At 48.5% G+C, this 20,164-nt stretch overlaps 1 protein-coding gene across 3 annotated transcripts in view; it reads right to left on the reverse strand.

Annotated features, from left to right (window-relative positions):
* mgat3b (beta-1,4-mannosyl-glycoprotein 4-beta-N-acetylglucosaminyltransferase b) overlaps nt 1–13,381 on the reverse strand; it is an 86,559-nt gene extending 73,178 nt beyond the window's left edge. Inside the window, exon 1 of one of the 3 annotated variants that reach the window (XM_083923735.1) lies at nt 13,232–13,381. In XM_083923735.1, coding sequence (XP_083779861.1) covers nt 13,232–13,254 — 23 coding nt within the window. In that variant the 5' untranslated portion in view covers nt 13,255–13,381. Of the gene's footprint in view, nt 1–2,751; nt 3,382–13,231 lie in introns of those variants that run through there. The other 2 variants (XM_083923734.1, XM_083923736.1) reach the window with 2 other exon arrangements.
* Between the last annotated feature and the right edge of the window lie 6,783 nt (nt 13,382–20,164).

The following is a 20,164-nucleotide window of genomic DNA, read 5'->3' on the forward strand; positions in this document are numbered from 1 at the left end:
AGGAAACCGGAGAACCCGGAGAAAACCCACGCAGACACGGGGACAACATGCAAACTCCACACAGAAGGGCCCCAGCCGGGATTCAAACCACGACCCTTTCGCTTTGAGGCAAAAGCGTTAACCACCACAATCCCTCCCCTCCAGTGGTCATGTCTGCTGTAAAGTTGGGCATTGAAACACGGGGGTTTACGGGGGTTGGACTCTCTTTTGGAGCCAGCCCCAAGTGGCCGTTCCTGGAACTACAGCTCTTGGTGCTCGCCTGATGACTGAGCTGCATGTGGAAACAGAGCGTGTTGAGAAAGACGCCCCCTCTGTTAAACAATACTTGCTGTCACCTGTCATTTTTTGAGAAACAAAAAGAAACGGGATTTGAACCAAGAACCCTCTCGTAGTAAGGCGAAAGTGCTGACCACCACACCACCATTACGAGTCTTGGTGGAACTTTTATAGAACATAATAAAGGCAACATGGCGCTACGGTGCTGTGGACGCCTGTCTGTACAGAACGGTGGGAAAAAACGCGTGAACGCAAAGCAAAGCAGTCCGCAACGGCCGATACCGACACACCTAAAAACAGCCGATGTATCAGTCCATCACTAGTTCTTCTCTTATATGAGCGGTTGGTATTTTAAGTTATTTGTCTCCTTCGTCTCCTTATCCTTCAGAAGTACACATGACGTTACATGTGAAGCCGCTAAAACAAATTGAAAGTGAGTTTGAGGGAGAGGGAGGAATCACAGGAGAGGGTTCTTAATTAACTCTGACAGAAGGAGCGAGCTTCAGCTGCGAGCTTCAGCCGTGGGGCTCAGGTGGATCTCTGGAGTCCACACACTCTTTCAGACACATGACCGGAGAACACGCCTCCAACGTTCCTCACAGCCCGCTCGACTCTCTGTTCTTTCTATTTTCATCCATCCATCCGTCCATCCATCCATCCATCCATCCATCCATCCGTCCATCCATACATCCATCCATCCATCCATACATCTCACTGCGTTCTGACCACAGCTCTGATGCACACACACATGCACGGAACATACATATTCAGGTAAACAACTGTGTTCAGTCCCCGGCTGGAGATCTCTCTCTCACACACACACACACACACACGCGCACATGCGCACACACACACGCACACTCACAAGCACGCACACACACACTCACACTCTACCCTGTCTCTCAGCATCACTGGGAAGTGGAAAGGCCAGCATCCCCATGAGACGTGGTCGTCCTTGTTGATGTTTTGAAACGTGGGGGACCCGGGATGTGGGTCGTCGGGGCATCGAACCGTTTGAAGACACAAGACATCACCACAAGAGAAGCAGCCAAACTCAAATACTTTCTTCCTCTGTGCAAGGTGCAGATCCGGGTCCAGTATTCAAATAATCACCTGCACCTTCAAACAACCTGGAGTCACACTGAGGGAACACACTGAACATGCTAATCAGCACTGCCCTGTTTCACACATGCACAGCTGGGAGCTGCCAGGTAAAGCTACAGTCCACCGCTGAGCCGCTCTGATGGAGTTATAGCCTGATGAGTCGCCTTGCTCAAGGGCGACAAGTCAAGGGAACGAGAAAGAGGTCCATGTTTACACTCCACAGTGTTTCTCCAGTCACAATCTCAACTTCTTCTCTTCTCTACTCATTCATTTGCACCACATTTACACTTAACCGCCTATCAGGGATCAGCTTACTCAAGCCCTCTTATAGTCAAACCCATCTGGGAGCCTTGGATCAATACCTGACCCCTAATCAGCGACTGGGGAGCCGCCCCCCCCCGCTCTCGAGGGAAATTAGAAATGGATTGGGCCGATTGTGTTGGGCTTTGGTTTTTGGTTTGGGAGATGGAAATGTTTCGTGTCAGCGAGGCTGGCGTACAGAAGACAAGCGCCCCGGGGTGCAGGGTGATTCAGATGCGGGGAGGTGACATGTGGCGGGGCTTGGAAGATATAGCTGTGATGAAGCTGATTGCTGCCATCAGCTCAGGTGTTTAGAGAGGGGGGGGTGGGGGTGGTGGGGGTATGTACCTTCTAATATCATGGATTCAGTCATGGGTGGGCAGCCACAATGGGAATCAAACTAAAGTCCTGGCAGCAGCAAAATCCATCCAGTGAACCTCTAAAAACTCTGTGATACGAAGATTAAATTGCTCTGAATGTCAGAACTTGGTCTAAAGTCCTGCACGGTTCAGGTCACGGACGCATTATGAGACAAACTACAAGTTGTGTCGTTAATCTGCATCTCTCCGTAGTTGTTTTGGTGCCTCATTGTCGTAGTTTTGTGTCTCTTTGCCGGTGTTTTGCTTTTCTTCGTGGTCCTTTCGTGTTAGTGCATTTGAGCCCACAGGCCTGTTCTGTAATCCGCCCGGGGTCCCGGTTCAATCTCTGTTATTAAAACCAAATGGCAAATATCCAGGTCCCCAATAACATCACAGAACAGCATCATATGAGACACACATACACTCCAACAACCAGGAGCAAAATGCCATCCGTGAGAAGCAACTTCATCAGCCTCACACGCACGCGCACACACACACGCACACACACACACAAGGCCTACACCCCCTCCTTCACATTGCAGTCTTATACTGTACGTACAATGGCAGGGGTCTTCACGCCATAAGCCTTCCTGCTGCCCCCCCCCCATGCCCAACCTCCATAACCCGGAATAAAACACTAAAACACACACACACACACACACACACACACGCACACACACACACACACGCATAGCAGAGCATCTCCTCTTACCCATCTGTGCCTGTGTCTGATGTCTTTCAGAGGTCCATGGTGGATGAGAGCCCTGCTGATCCGGGTCTAGTCTGCTAGTTCTGCTGCAGAAGCCGCTATGCCATCGCATCGGTGATGCTTGAGTCTCGGTGAGAACCGGGGGCCGGGGTCTCTCTCTCCCCCCTCTCTCTCTCTCGGTGTTTCAGCCGGGTTATTCTACAGTCATCTCGCAGTGTTTACCCTCCTCCTGCGGTTTTATCCGTTATCCGTTCGCCGATGATCGTCCGGAGCGGGGCATGCAGGGGATCCGGTCGGTGGTAGGCTACAGTGATGGCACAGCCTCCTTCTCTCCTGCCTCTGGTGTTTATCCTACGGGAGACCGAGCGGAGGTCGGTCCGGGAAAAGAAAAGATTTCCAAAATAACGCAGAGCAAACAGCCGCGCGGCTCTGGTGCGCACGGGGATGAGCCCAAAGGTGCGGAAAGGATGGAGATGGAGAGATGAGGAGGGACACGGGGTTGACGGTGGGGGTGATCGCCGCTTTCCGCCGTCCTATTCGCCGTTTTCTGTCGTGTTTACGAGCCGCTGTCGCCTCCTCCCTCCGCCTTTTCTATCTCTCTCCCTCTCTCTCGCCGTGATGCGTCTCCCTCCTTTACGTGCTCCGCGCTGCGCTCTGCACCCGGTGTGACGCCTTTTCCGCTCCTTAGAAAAAAACAAGACCCCCCCACCCACCCCCAAACCGGCTCTCCTTTCTTTTACTTCTTCATCATCTGCCCCTCTCTCTCCCTTTCGATCAGACATGCACGGAAGGAGGAGGCGGCGGCGGTGGTGGTGGTGGTGGTGGAGCGTGTGTGGGGACAAGTGAAGGCAACGGAAGGAGGAGCCCCGCGAGAAGAGAGCTCCTCCCCCGTTATGCTGCTTATCAGCGGAGGACGGGGGGCGCCCATCGTGTGGGGAGCGATGAGGGAGGAACTACGGGAGAGAGGGGAGGGGAGGAGGGGAGGAGGGGGTGAACTTGAGAGGCAGAGGTAGAGGAGACTGGTATCATTATTGCTGCTCGGCTACTCTGGGACATGAGAGGAGTCCTCTGACCCTAAATGTTTTTGACCCCACAGAGGTTTTTGCAAAAACCTGGACAGTATAATGTAATGTTCTGACCATAACAGAGCCTCCATGAGGTTATGCAATGCACGTCACACACCATACAAATGATGCACAGACAAAATATGACAAAAGTGCTGTCTGGACATACAGCAAACTCAAGGGTCAAAGGTGGTGGACTTTGGTCAGAGGGTGGCGCCAGAGGAGCCCCGATGCTGTGATTTAAAGAAATAATTTGACATTAGGAAAATCCTCAACCCCCCACCACAGCTACTTCCTGTTTGATCCAATCAGGAAGTGCCAAAAACTACAGTTGTAGTAAGTAAAATATTAATTTCTCTTTTAGTCTCCAACTCGTGAGGTAAATATCGGCACACGCGTGCCCAGTGTACCTGAAAAATCATGGTGAGGATTTCCAACCAAGCCCCCACCACAGCTACTTCCTGTTTGATCCAATCAGGAAGTGCCAAAAGCGTCAGTTCTCTGAGTGTCCACTAGGGGCAGGTTTCATAACAGAGCAGTTTCTCATTGAGCACCATGTTAAACAGGCCGTTTACACAGCATCATTAAACCTGTTTAAGGACAAAAGAACATTCTAGTCTGTGTGTTTAGATCAGATCTCCATGACAACACTGGGGGGCGTGAATTTTTTTGGCTAGTTCTTATTTGATCAGAGGTTAAAGTTTATGAATAATTAGGGGCGTGGCCTCTTGAGTGACAGCTAGCCTCTGGCCTTCACTTCTCCTCGGAGGTAAACGTCAGCCAGATGGACGTACGCCCCTCCCCCCAACGTCACATACCTGCCCTTGTCAGAGGAAATGAGGCGGAGTCAAAGTCTGACAAGATGGAGACTCCCGTATGCGAGGGAGATTGGATAAAGTTGAGAGACCGAACAACGACGGGTTTGCTGCGTCCATTTTTTATACATTCTGGCAAATTCACAGAATGGATTGCAGCCGCTTGTTTGAATCGGACATCACTTGCGACCGCCATCTGTCCGGTCTCCGAGCCGCACAGTCCTTGTCTGAATTTGCCTGTGAAGGTGCGATGAGAAGATCAATCGATCGTGTTTGGTCAAAATGAAGCTGGATGTTTATTAATATTTCAACACACCATTATACATTGCCCTTATTTATTAACTGCTTTATCCTGATTTATTGCTTTAAATCAGAAGGGTTTAAACTGCCTTCATATCACATGGAGGTTTCCACGTCTGACTGCTGTATGTTTGAGTAGATGGTCGGAGGGGCCGAAGGCACTGATTGGCTGCCACGCTTCCGTCAGTCTGATGACTAGTACGTAGTTTACCACCACCATGTATGTCTGTGTGAATGAACCTGGACTCTCTAAAGCGCCTTGAGCAGTGATATAAATCAAAGCCATAATAATAATAATAATCAATGAAACAGTGGTGTATGTGAAATGAAAGTCTGACGTCAGTAAGGCGGAAACTCCCCTGTTGTGTTGCCCTCATCTTTTATTCCAGACGATGAAAGAGAAAGGGATAAGAAATATAACTAATGTGTAAATGTATCCTGAATGTACGACAGTCTTATCTGAAGTGAGAGCCAACACTGAGGCACCGCAGTGCATAGAAATGTGCATTCTCTGTCCGGTAAAGTAGAAAAGCTCAGTATAAATGCAAGTCACCTGACCTGAGTCACCTCTCTTTAGTTTAAGTTTTGTCACCATGACGATGCATAAAAACATGAATATGAGCAACGGCCTTTATTGAGCAAAGGAGGAACAACAGACTGCCATACAATCAGGACTGAGCACACACTCTGAGCACAAACACACGGCCCTGGAGCAGAAAGCAAAGACTCGTCACCCATATTCCCATCGCACCATCGTCTTATTCCGGGATGCAACAGACACTGACAGCGACAGTGTTGGAATTATATTTGAAAGCGGACAGATGGTGCTTGTGTGGGGCGTTCATCTCCTGGGCACCATCGATGTCCGTACCGTACCGTAATTTTAACCTCCATGGACAGGCCCGGGTACCGACTGACTGTGATCCGTACAGGTGTGCAGCGAAAACACAGACTCTCCCCGACCGGATTAATCATTAAACCAATAAAACATTGTTAAATCTGACGTCAACTGTGCTATCAGTAGTCTCGTCTCATCTTCAGCCTCTTATCCAGGGGGCAACAGCTTTAGCAGGGGACCCCAAACTTCCCTTTCCTGGGCCACAATAACCAGCTCTAACTGGGGGATCCTGAGGTGTTCCCAGGCCAGTGTGGAGATCTAATCTCTCCACCTGGTCCTGGGTCTTCCCTGAGGCCTCCTCCCAGCTGGACGTGCCTGGAACACCTCCCTAGGGAGGCGCCCAGGGTTCATCCTTACCAGATGATCCTGAACCACCTCAACTGGCTCCTTTCAACGCAAAGGAGCAGCGGCTCTACTCCGAGTTCCTCACGGATGCTGAACTTCTCCCCCTCTCTCTAAGGGAGGGGGGAGGGGGAGGGGACATTAACCAGCTCTAACTGGGGGATCCTTAGGCGTTCCCAGGCCAGTGTGGAGATATCATCTCTCCACCTGGTCCTGGGTCTTCCCTGAAACACCTCCCTAGGGAGGCGCCCAGGGTTCATCCTTACTTCTCCCCCTCTCTCTAAGGGAGACTCCAGCCCCCCTCCTGAGGAAACACATTTCGGCCGCTTGTACCCGTGACCTGGTTCTTTGGGTCCTGACCCAGCTTTCATGACCACAGGTGAGGGTAGGAACCAGGACTGACCGGTAGATTAAAGTATGACCACAGGAAAAGCCCTGCATGAAGAAAAGCATTGGCAGTAGTTTTTTTCAGTTGTAGTCATTGTTGCACTGTCATTGTTGCAGTGCTCCGTAATCAGGACTTCATGGTTTATCGCGTATAACAACTTCTCTTCCTTGTTTGCTTCCTGATAAATCACCAGTCAAGTTGTAACAACACACACACCTCGTGTTATACATGCTTGGAAAGGGGTGTGGGGACAAGCATGGTCTCGCACGCACCACACCCTGAAATCTTGTTCATCTTGTGTTTACATGTGTTTTTCACTCTGGCAGAACCAGGGCAACTGCTTTCCCCTCTGATACCTTATCACAACCTTCATAAGGTACTTTTTTTTTTGTTGCTGCCAACCAAACTGTCAAACACGAGCTTCAACCGTCTGAATCAGAATCGCTTTTATTCGCCCAATGCACCAATGGACGCACAGGAACTTGACTTGGTATCCAGCGCTTAACACCAAATGAGACACAGACAGTAAAATGTGCACAGCAATAGAAGACATGATCTTAGAAACATTAAAATAAAGTAATAATAAATTAGACTCTGAAGGGGGGAGGGGCAGTCATTGATTTAGGAGGAAATAGCCTTTGGGAGAAAGCTTGTTAGGTGGCGTGAGGTCAGCACAGTACCGCCTCTCCGACAGAGCAGCTCAAAGGGGCTTGCAGGATGAGACATCATCTGACTCGTAGAAAAGTCAGATAGTTCCTGATTTAAAACACTATGACACTTTGCACACATATTGTAGTTTTTATCCTCCTAAATGATTTTCATTTGGTATTAGGGCGCACTCACACTGTCCTTCTGCACCGGGCCAAAACAGGTTTTACGGGTATAGCCTAGTGCGTTTGACCAGTGTGAGTGCAACCGCTCCGCGCATAACTACGGCCGTCTGAGAGACATGCACATGTACGAGCATGAGCGTGCGCACGTGTACGAGCACGAGGCCTACGGCGGTTCTGAGGTCATTTCCTGTGCGCCTGTTGGGACATAGAAAAAAGAAGGAGGGACCATGCGCGGACATTTCAAACAATGGCGGTGAAAGGTTCACGTTGGTGTGATGCGGAGGTGGAGTGTTTACTGCAGATTTGGTCGATGAAAAGATTCAAAAACAGTCGACAAGACGCACAAAAACTCTGAGGTCTACGGAAAGATCTGGAAACAAAGCCACGCATCGCCATGACTTCATCAATGCGTGTGACGTGTTACGGCGTGATGACGTATAGGCAGCATGAAGCATTCTCCGAGGCCCAGGTAGTGTGAGTACAAACAGGCCTGGGGCGCGGGGGGACAAGGACCCTAAAGCACGGGGCGCGGTGCGGAAGGACAGTGTGAGTGCGCCCTTAGTCTTCTGTTCTTAGGAACACATGTATGTTTAATGTCAGAGGGTATTTTTACATTGAATGTTGTTACTTCCTCTAGTGATCACAATAAGTCGAATGTAGTTCATGCACACGTGGTCTTTTTAAGCACCAACATAATGCAACACGTTTCCTCAGACACTGCATGGATATGTGGGGCTTTCGCCTACAGAGAGAGAGCTGGGTCTTCTGAGGGGCCTCGGAGACACAGATGCACAGGTCTGGGAAGTGTTCCAGCTTCTGACAGTCTGCGTAGACAAACTTGCGTCTGCTAATGTTTTCCACTGTCATGTTTGTTATAAGTTCTGCTGATTTGTAAAAGCTACTGCTCATTTGTTTCTTTAACGTGGCCAACGAGAAGCTCTGTAACACAGAGTGATCTCATCTCATCTCATCTCATCTTCAGCCTCTTATCCGGGGTCGGGTCTCGGGGGCAGCAGCTTTAGCAGGGGACCCCAAACTTCCCTTTCCCGGGCCACATTAACCAGCTCTAACTGGGGGATCCTGAGGCGTTCCCAGGCCAGTGTGGAGATCTAATCTCTCCACCTGGTCCTGGGTCTTCCCCGAGGCCTCCTCCCAGCTGGACGTGCCTGGAACACCTCCCTAGGGAGGCGCCCAGGGTTCATCCTTACCAGATGATCCTGAACCACCTCAACTGGCTCCTTTCAACGCAAAGGAGCAGCGGCTCTACTCCGAGTTCCTCACGGATGCTGAACTTCTCCCCCTCTCTCTAAGGGAGACTCCAGCCCCCCTCCTGAGGAAACACATTTCACACGCTTGGACCCGCGACCTGGTTCTTTGGGTCCTGACCCAGCTTTCATGACCACAGGTGAGGGTAGGAACCAGGACTGAGGGTAGATCCAGAGCTTTGTCTTCCTCAGCTCTCTTTTGGTCACAACGGTGCGGTAGAGCGACTGCAGCTCCGCCCCCGCTGCTCCGATTCTCCGGCCAAACTCACGCTCCATCGTCCCCTCACTCGTGAACAAGATCCCGAGGTACTTGAACTCCTTCACTTGGGGTCAGGACTCATTCCCTACCTGGAGTAACAATCCACCGGTTTCCTGCTGAGAGCCACGGCCTCAGATTTAGAGGTGCTGATCCTCATCCCGGCCGTTTCACACTCGGCTGCGAACCGAGCACTCTACAAAGGAACTTGACACATTAACCAACTCTTATCGTCGTTCAGCGGGAGAATAGGTGATGAATCATGAGGGGATTGGTTTATTGACTTCTTGTGGCGCACAATTATGCTGTCCAGTAGTCAAACTCATGTCTGAAGAAATAAGCTCTAAAGAACAAACTGTTACACGATGTAGCGACACATATTGCTCTCATTGCTTGTGACTAACTGATTCAGGCTTAGTGTCGCGTTACATCTGGCTCACTGTTTCTCAGACTCACGCCCCGGGGTGGGGGGAGCGGTTCACTCGTGAACAAGAACACAGGTGCTCATTATTTGGCAGCAGTGATACAGTCCAGACTTACAAAAGGCCTGTGACCTACTTACTTTTTAAGGGAGCCTCTGTGTTCATGCAGTTATTGGGCGAAGTTGGCAATGTCTCAGTTTGTTAGTTATACAGTAAATACAGCTGCACGTTAGGACTCTGGCAGTGCAACATTCTGCGTATCAGCCTCCATTTGATCTGCCTCTGAGCAGCCAGCAGTCGTGGGAGGGAGGGAGGCTCACAGACCCGCATATCAGGCTGCCTTTTTATCAAATATTGATATCAGCCTGTCAGCACGGCCACTGTGACAGAGGTTCGCATCCCTGACAACAGGGGGCTGTTTTATGAAGTTAGTGTGAGTAGTAACTGGATTCTCATCAGATCTGGAACAATGGTTCCACTTAAAAAGCCTCTTACAGGGTTTCTAGCAACGTGAGGTGTTTGGATTCAAACATACACAGAGAGGGTATTTTAGGGCGCACTCCCACTGTGCCTCCGTCCCGTGCCCCGTGCTTTAGGGTCCTTGTCCCCCCCTCCAGGCCCGTTTGTACTCACACTACCTGGGCCTCGGAGAATGCTTCTTGCTGCCTATACGTCATCACGCCGTAACACGTCACACGCATTGATGACGTCATGGCGATGCGTGGCTTTGTTTCCAGATCATTCCATAGACCTCAGAGTTTTTGTGCGTCTTGTCGACTGTTTTTGAATCTTTTCATCGACCAAATCTGCAGTAAACACTCCACCTCCGCATCACACCAACGTGAACCTTTCACCGCCATTGTTTTAAATGTCCGCGCATGGTCCCTCCTTCTTTTTTCTACGTCCCAACAGGCGCACAGGAAATCTGCCAGTTTTCAACAATAATCTAATTTTCCAACATACGCACACACGCAGACCTCATCATTCAGAATGTGAAATATTCAGCAGAGGAGCCCTCTCAGATGACAGCGGAGATATGAGGGTTACGGAGGACTTTGATCAGAGTCGGCACAAACTGAACCTAAAAAAAAAAGCTTCTCTCAGATAAAATTCCAGAGTGACAAGAGAGAAATCTGGAGCTGGAGACGAAGCATCTGACTGAACATAAGGCGAGGTTAGAAAGACATGGAGGTGTGTGTGTGTGTGTGTGTGTGTGTGTGGCTCCGTTCACACTGCAGGTCTTAACGCACAGATCCCATTTAGTGTTTGTCTGTTCACATCACGTCGTTAAAAGTGGCCCGTCTACGGGTTACTGTGTGAACGGCTCACGCTCCTGAAGTGACCCGCGTGCGCAGTTGATCACTGATGACGTCACGCCACAACGGAGTTTACGGAAGCGAACGTGGCGACGGCGACCGGCGTCGTAGGACTTTACGGTTTAATGCTGAACTGACAAAACTGCTAAACTAACCACCCAGTCCGCCTGCTTCACTGCTGTCCTCCGTGTTTGTTGTGATTCTGTTCCTGGGGCCCGTCTGTGGCACACTTTCAGTTTTCTATCAACTTTATTTGTCGTTCATTTCCAAAACGGTGCAGCGCGGCTCAGAATGACGACAAAGTTCATTAAATGCGACCTGGCTGCTCAGATACGTATCTGATTCAGTAGCACATTTAAAAAAGGCCTGATGTCAGATTCAATGTGACTTGTGCTGTTCACACTGTCCAAAGCAGATCAGATGTGGGTCACAGATGAGAGGACAAAGTCGGGTTCAGGTCACTCCACACACACACACACACACTGATGCCAGAGGCTGCTATGCAAGATGCCAACCTTCTCCTCAGGAGGCATTAGAGCATGGGTGTCAAAGTGATCCAGTAAAGAGCCGCTGTGGCTGCAGGTTTTCATTCCAACCAATCAAAAACACACCTGGTCCAACAAATCAACTGTGTGAAGACAGTTCAGGTGATTGAGTAAGTTGAGTAAGGTGTGTTCTTGCTTAGTTGGAATGAAAACCTGCAGCCACAGCGACTCTTTACTGGATCACTTTGACACCTATGCATTAGAGGTTCAGTGTCTTCCTCAACGACACTCTTCCTCTCTGGAGGGGCCGGGGATCGAACCAGCTAACCTTCCAATTACAAGACGACCACTCTACCAAGTTATTGTTTGCACCATCATTTGAATAATCTCTACAAACTCGACATATGGCGTTTGAAAGTGGCGTTTACCAAGCAGGGTGTAACAAAAGACACTATCAAGTTGCCGTATGGGCAGGGTCGGGTGTTTGTAGCAGCTTTAGTGACAGTGCTAAGTGGCTATATGGAACATCTGCAGGATGCGTTTTAAAAAGAGCCGGGCTAGAAGGGTGAAGGATGATTTAGGACTCTACAGGAATGGATTAACATTTCTCAGATACAGCTGTTTGTTGCATAAAGTGCATAAAGTTAGATACGATGTGTGCGGCTTTCATGTCTTATATAGCCCGGAGACTCTGGGTCAGCACGAGGACTGGAAACATCTACAATAATATCTCATCTCATCTTCAGCCTCTTATCCGGGGTCGGGTCGCGGGGGCAGCAGCTTTAGCAGGGGACCCCAAACTTCCCTTTCCCGGGCCACATTAACCAGCTCTAACTGGGGGATCCTGAGGCGTTCCCAGGCCAGTGTGGAGATCTAATCTCTCCACCTGGTCCTGGGTCTTCCCCGAGGCCTCCTCCCAGCTGGACGTGCCTGGAACACCTCCCTAGGGAGGCGCCCAGGGTTCATCCTTACCAGATGATCCTGAACCACCTCAACTGGCTCCTTTCAACGCAAAGGAGCAGCGGCTCTACTCCGAGTTCCTCACGGATGCTGAACTTCTCCCCCTCTCTCTAAGGGAGACTCCAGCCCCCCTCCTGAGGAAACCCATTTCGGCCGCTTGGACCTGGACCTGGTTCTTTGGGTCATGACCCAGCTTTCATGACCACAGGTGAGGGTAGGAACCAGGACTAGATATATATTTCTTAAAAATCACCCATTATAGCACCTCCAAACTCCAGAGAGCCAGCTGTCATGCACCCCCTGTAAAAGCAACACTAGTTGGTCTAACATTTCGGGTTTTGTATGGATTTAAAAGTATATAAAGGTGCTGATTTAAGGAGATGCTGGCGGTGGATGTTTTCCACTTTTGGACAGAGACACCAGGGGCGTCCGACCCTGCTCCTGGAGAGTCGCTGTCCTGCATGTTTTAGCGTTCTCTCTGCTCCAACACACCTGATTCTAATGATCCGCTCCTTATCAAGCAGCCGGCGCTCGTCAGGGTCAGGTGTGTTAGCTCACAGAAACACCTAAAACAAGCAGTGCAGTAGCACTCCGGGAGCAGGGTCAGGCACCTCCGCACCTTCAGCAAACTTCTCACCAACTCCAGCTTCACATCCAACAAACTTAACAAAAGACCGACATATTGTCCTTTTCTCTTACTCTGCACAAAAATGTGTCTTTCCCCAAAAACGTATTCTTGAGCAAAATTCCACTAAAAGTTTCAAGCGGTGTACTAATAAATCTCATTTCCACAAGCAGCAAACTCAGTGATCGGAGATTATTGCTGATGTGAATTTGTAACTTCCTGTTTCTGTGGGATGCAACTGAAGGATATCTAAAAGTACTTGTAAGGAACTACAGAAGCGAGGGAACACATCTATGATATTTACCTACTTTCGGACGCACTTGCGGTTCCTAACTCACAAGCTATAATGTAAAAATGTTCAGTGTTCAAAAAGTAGGAGCACAGGATTTCTCCTTTCCTACCACAACAGTGTCAGGGATGCTGCCCCACCTGCATCTGTTTACACACAAACAACACACCGCTCTCCTCCTCACCACCACTTAGTTTCCATAAATGACAAGTCTTGTGTGTTTACCTCACAGCGTGTCTTCTACTCATAGTTTTCTCCTGCAGTCCGACGTGGGAGTGAAACGGCCACTGTCAAGAGTCCGGCTCCAGGTGAGGAAAAGAAAACACTCCTCCTTCCAACGGACACTAACAAGCACTGCCATCATGGGTGAGAAGAATCAGGTGTGGGCTGAACAAACACTGCAATCCACACTCTCCCCGGTGACAAACCATATCAGATATGCCGCCTCATTGGATGTGTGTACACCCTAAACACACCCACAGTGTCAAGCCTCCGAAACCCTTACCCAGTGAGACATAATAGAGAAACAAGGAAGAATAGAATCAGTCACTGCCTGTCATTTTCCTTTTTCATGCTTTCTGTTTTTATACATATATCTGCTGACACTGCAGAAAGAACCGTGATCAGAAACACACTCGGTGTCTTGCACAACGTTTAAAAATGCCTGTCACCATGTGGAGTAGGCAGGTTACAGTGTGCCTGGTTAATCGAGCATTCGGCGCCCTGTTGCCAGTTTAAGTCAGAACCTGAAGGCACAGGTTGGTACCTGAGGACACTCGGCCCATCAGTAAAACGCAGCTCCACATTGCCATCTGATGGACTGACTGGAACACACAGCAGACATGTCAGAGGGGCGGCACGGTCATAGGTGTCTTTGCCAGAGGAGAGGGAGCAAAGAGGAGTTACGTTTCAAATCTAAAGCCTACTGGAGTGAAAAAGGCTGATTTTCACTGGGAGTGTTTCTCATTTGGATGAAACACATAGAGACACAGTGGCAGAGTGGGCTGTCCCCCCATTTGAGAGAGGACGGAGGCGGTTCGATCCCCAGCTCCCCCGGTCCACATGTCAAAGTGTCCTCTGGCAAGACACTGAACCCCGCATTGCTCCCCCTGGCAATGGGATATCTGTTTCCTGTATACAGTCTTTGTGCTAAGCTAATCAGCTACTCACAGTAGCTTTATACTTAGGGCGGCTGTGGCTTAGTGGGAGAGTGGGTTGTCCTGCATTAGAGATATTGGCAGTTCAATCCCCAGCTTCCCCGGTCCACATGTCGAAGTGTCTTTGGGAAAGACAGTGGACCCCGGATTGCTCCCTGTGCTGCGCATGGGTGTGTAAATGTGGTGTGAATGGTTAGATTAGATGGTCTGTAGATGTCCACTGCCATCAGTGTGAACGTCTGTGTGAACGGGTGAATGTGACAAACACTGTGAAAGCGCTTTGAGTAGTCAGAAGACTAGAAAGGCGCCATATTAGTCTATTTACCAATTACCAAATGAAAGTATTTCAGTCTTCTCTTTGGCCGTAGAGTAAAGTAACAAAGTCAAACTACATTTACTCAAGTACAGTTATGAATCACTTGGACTTTCCCCCCACCGCATTGTTTGAGAGCAAGTTACCAGTTACTTTATTTTTTATAAAACATATGATCAGTTTAGTGAGACACGGTGGTGTGGTGGTTAGCGCAGTCACCTCACAGCGAGAGGGTTCCTGGTTTGAATCCCGGCTGGGGCCCTTCTGTGTGGAGTTTGCATGTTGTCCCCGTGTCTGCGTGGGTTTTCTCCGGGTTCTCCGGTTTCCTCCCACAGTCCAAAGACGTGCAGGTGTTGGGTTCATTGATGACTCTAAATCACCCGTAGGTGTGAATGGTTGTCTGTCTCTGTTCGTCTCTATGTGTCCTGTGATAGACTGGCGTCCTGTCCAGGGTGGACCCCGCCTCACGCCCGATGTCAGCTGGGATCGGCTCCAGCCTCCCGTGACCCCGACAGGGACAAGAGGATGAAGATGAATGATCAGTTTATAAAAATATGATGCATTGATAGGTTGAACTAACTCAACTGTAGATAAAGAACTCACCCAGCTACAGCTGCACAAGCACTTTAACAGGGTTCGTGCACCTTTTCCGAGGTCAAATTCAAGCACTTTCCAGGTCCATTTCCAGCTTTTCCAGCACAAGAAAATGACAATTTCACCTTTATTTTTACCATTAAAATCACTTTTAAAGCGATGGTATTACACTATAAACATCAAAAATGTTCTGTAATGTTCTGTAATGTAATTAAACTATATTTCTATTCTATAGCTTTTGTGTTTGTGAAGAAATGTGGATTCAATTTCAAGCATTTTACACTTTTCAAACCTTGTAAACACAATATTAGAATTCAAGCATTTTCAAGGAAGCACCTGTTTAAATAGATTTGTTTTATTTAAGCACATTTTCCTGCTAATACTTCTGTATGTGAGCTCTTTTCCAAAACGCTATAAATCCGTTTGAATAGTTTTCAGAAAAATTACATTTTTTACCCAGACCCACACATTTGGTTAATGTTCAGTTTATCTTGTCAAAATGTTTTTTATGGCTCAGTCTGAACATGTCGAACGGACGGACAACACAAAAAACTCTCCCGCTTCAGAGCGCCGCCATGTTGGATCGCATAGAACGCTCGCTGGATTCTGATTGGTCGAGAGTTTTCATAAGTTTATAGTCATTTTTCACTTTTTTTGTGGTGTTTTCATCTGTTCTTAGTCATTTTTTTCAAGTTTATGTGGTGTTTTGCATCTGTTTTTAATTGTTTTTGTGTATTTTCATCCGTTTTTAGTCATTTTTTTCACTTTATGTGGTATTTTGCATCTGTTTTTAGTAATTTTGTCACATTTTCGTGGTGTTTTCATCTGTTCTTAGTCATTTTTTCACGTTTTTGTGGTGTTTTGCATCTGTTTTTAGTCATTTTTGTCACATTTTTGTGGTGTTTTTCATTTGTTTTTAGTCGTTTTTTTCACTTTCACTCAGTCTGAACATGTCGAACGGACGGACGAAACAAAAAACTCTCCCGCTTCAGAGCGCCGCCATGTTGGATCGCATAGAACGCTCACTGGATTCTGATTGGTCGAGAGGACGTATCACATTTAGGCTAAAAACAGGTTTGGCGCTGGTCGCGGTTTGGAAAGGAACTGCATCTTGAGACCATTTTAAACAAGGAAATATAGCGATTTGGCAGAAACACTGATGAAGCAGTGAAAAGGTTCTGTAAACAGCAAAGTGGCTCAAACTCTTTTTTTTTAAAATTTGGCTTTTATCTCATTTTGGAAAAGAGCTCTTCACATCTACTTAAGTCCGATGAATCCACTGCTTTCGTAGTAGAGTTGTGTTTACCTTGAGGTGGATGGACTTATAGAGGTGTAGAGGCGTTGCTACTGTTAGAGATGTGAATACCCACGGCCTGTAACTCTGACTGACCAGAGCAAGTTCTGAGTGACTCAACTCTCCCAGTTCATCAGGAGCACAAAGAAAGACTTGGGTTTGGAAACTTGATGCGGTTATGTTGATAAGGTGTTAGCTGATCGTGTGTACCAAAGAAAAAGGTAAAAACCCACCTGCACCGTTTGCACGTCCTGTTTCTTTCTTCATGAACTTGAATTGAACACTTTCATCGCTCCTCAGAAAAACCTTTTGATTTGAGTCGTGTTTTACTTCGTGGTTTCCTTTCAGGCTCGACACAAAGCTCACGTCATCAGCTCCGTAACACTGGAGTGCCCCAGGGCTACACCTTGAGCCCCCTGCTGTACTCCCTGTACACACACACCCACACCACTTTCGACTCCATCACAATCATCAAGTTTGCTGACGACGACCATGAAAAGGCCTCCTTGAAAGAAAGAGGACGCTGGTGTAATGATGGTTTATCAGCATCACAGCAGATTTGAGAAGAGAGTTTACGAGCTAACGCCTGTTTTAATGCTAACGCTGATTTAGCCGTGTACTGGGTCTCTGCGCCTGACCTCGCGGTGAGCCCAGCGCAAAAAGCTGATCATGTGACGGCGCCTTATACCTGCTCAAAATCACAGCAAACCTCTGCAGCAGCAGGAGAAGAGTCTCTACACACAAAACAAAGCAGCAACAGCGTAGTTAGTGAAGCCAAAGTTTATTAAAAGAGTGTTTTAAAGACTTACCTACTGGCCCCTGTACCAGCTCCTCTCATAGTAAAGCCCATTACAGTGGAAGGAGCCCATTGGTGCTTTGTTTTGTGTGTAGGGACTCTTCTCATGCTGCTGCAGAGGTTTGCTGTTATTTTCAGCAGCATTAGTGGTTAAAAAAGACCTTTGAATGGCTTCACCGTACTGCCCTGAGCTAATCACTGTTAGCTGCATTCTGTTAGCCACTCTCTGGGATTTCTCCGTTAAGAGTTGTTCCACAAAAGAAATTGTTGCGATGGCTTATTTGATTTGCCGAAAAAGACCCATGGGAAGATTTTTACGCTGGAATTTCACTTTAACATCCGTGGAGAAGTCAGACAATGGACAGCACCTCGGTGTCCACGCAGAGGGTCCGACCTGGGCGCTGCATCCTGACTCTGGTGTGAGGAAGGCAAGGCACAGATGGTTTCAGACAATAGGCGGTGCTCTACCCTGCTTAGAGGATATTTACACCACGCACTGACAGAATAAGGCCAAGATACTCGTTAAGGAGCCCAACCACCCAGATGACAGCCTCTTCTTCCTGTTGCAGTCGGAAATTTGGCACCGGATACACCAGGCGAGCGCTGAGAGGCACAGGAAGAGCTTCTGCCCCTCAGGCCGTCGGGATCCTATATGAGATCACTGCTTAAGACCCCCCCACCCTTCACCCACCCACCTGCGTTATGTTTGGCTGCTTCAGACTGAGGTTTTTTTAAATGGAAAAAAAGAAAAGTAATTGTTAAATGTCTCAGTTCTGGAACAGGGCCAGGGATCGTCAACGCACGAGGCCACGGCGCTTACATCGAGCCCCCTCTGAGACCATCCATCACAACAACACGAGGTCATGTTCTACAGGAGCCGCAGCGTGTTTCCACAATACACTATACGTACGCTTCAGCAGGGCGCTACTGTATATCCCCCGGCACGCAGCAGATTAATATCACACAGCATGATAATCTGGAACATACACGAAGAATACAGAACGTCACATTCATCATTTCCATCCGTCGATATTTCACAAGTGTGTGTAGAGACTTCCTTGAGACGGGGCGAACAGAGAAGAACAATGCAGCAATGATGGCAGCTCAGTTCACCCCAGACATTTCATTTCCCTTCATTTTCAACAAGAAGCAATAAAGTTAATTGAACCCACTCTTGTGGCCGACGTGGGAGGAAAACGCCAATTAGCCCCAAAAACGAGCAATTAGCAACACGCCGTGTGTCTGCTTTGATACAACTTCTCCGACTGGTGAGAGGAGGTTTAATGTGAAATGATTTATCCCCCCATTTATCACTTTTGTGTGCATTTCTAATCAGCGCCCCTGATTAAGCCAATTACAGTTTCCTACCAGTGTGGAGTTCATTTAGAGAACGACATTAACTTCCAGGAGGAAGGTCGCCCGCTATCAGACACAGCCGTCAAACGTGTCACGCTCGGGTTTCCCGTCTTCACTCTGACATTACCTCCACGCTAACAGATTTCCTAGGGGGAGGAGGGTTGCGTTGCCATGGCAGCCTAATTGTTAAGAGTGGAGTGAGGCGAAGGAGAAAACATGCCGATATCGGTCGATATTGAGACAGCTTGACAGCGTTAGTCCTGCTGATTGGCTAATCATTAGCATATTTGTACATCTTTCACTGGCAGCATGTGAGATGTGTTCTCATGCTGGGTCATGACCGAAAGAACGAAGTCGCGGGTCCAAGCGGCCAAAATGTGTTTCCTCAGGAGGGGGTCTGGAGTCTCCCTTAGAGAGAGGGGGAGAAGTTCAGCATCCGTGAGGAACTCGGAGTAGAGCCGCTGCTCCTTTGCGTTGAAAGGAGCCAGTTGAGGTGGTTCAGGATCATCTGGTAAGGATGAACCCTGGGCGCCTCCCTAGGGAGGTGTTCCAGGCACGTCCAGCTGGGAGGAGGCCTCGGGGAAGACCCAGGACCAGGTGGAGAGATTAGATCTCCACACTGGCCTGGGAACGCCTCAGGATCCCCCAGTTAGAGCTGGTTAATGTGGCCCGGGAAAGGGAAGTTTGGGGTCCCCTGCTAAAGCTGCTGCCCCTGAGACCCGACCCCGGATAAGAGGCTGAAGATGAGATGAGATGACCAAATACATCATAGTACAATATTAATGAAAGGTGGTCATTTTTTTTTGGGGGGGGGGAATGGAAATGAGTAAACATTTGATTATTTCAAAGCACACGGTGTATAAAAGCTATGTTCAGCTTTGATGGAGGGCTCCATTTGCTCCAACAACCACTCGGCTCCTCCTGTACACCCTTCCCACTCCCACCCGTCACATCGGTCGATTATGTTTTTACTTCGCTGGGTTACAAACACAGTCCGCTGGTGCTCCACGCTCCCCTTCCATCAGTGCGATGCCGCTGAAGTGACAGGAGCTCCTAGGCGCGGTACGGTTGCACTCACACTGGTCAAAGGAACCAGACTTTACCTGTAAAACCTGTTTTGGCACGGTACGGCTGGACAGTGTGAGTGCGCCCTCAGTGTTACTCTCCTTTACATTTTTATTTAGAATCATAATTAAATAACTTGATGCTGTCGGTTTTATCGCAGTAGCCATTCAGTGCAAGTGCTTCTCTATAGACTAGTTTCTGTTTCCATCTATAGAAGTGACCCACGCATGCACAGGAAATCACACACGTCGGAGGTGAGATGGTGCCCTGCAAACTGGTGTTAGCATATTTTTAACTTGTTCCTTCCGAGAAAAACATGCCGAAAAAAAAAGCTGTGAACCTGAACAGAGGAGTTCCTCTTCTTCTAATACTTTGCGGACCCTCCGCATGCACCAAACTCTGAGTCATTGAGAACGAAACGCTGACGTATACATGATTAAAACACATCTTACGTGACCACAGGTGTTGTTTTAACCATCGACTAAAACTCTCCGGGTCGGGTTCGGTGAAAATGCTTATTAGGTGTTTTCTAAGAGCTGATGTGAACAGAAGCCCAGAGAGCCTGTTTGGTCGTTTGGAGATA

The sequence above is a fragment of the Echiichthys vipera genome (genome assembly GCF_963691815.1).
Source record: "Echiichthys vipera genome assembly, chromosome: 2".
In the NCBI taxonomy this organism is placed as follows: Eukaryota; Metazoa; Chordata; class Actinopteri; order Perciformes; family Trachinidae; genus Echiichthys; species Echiichthys vipera.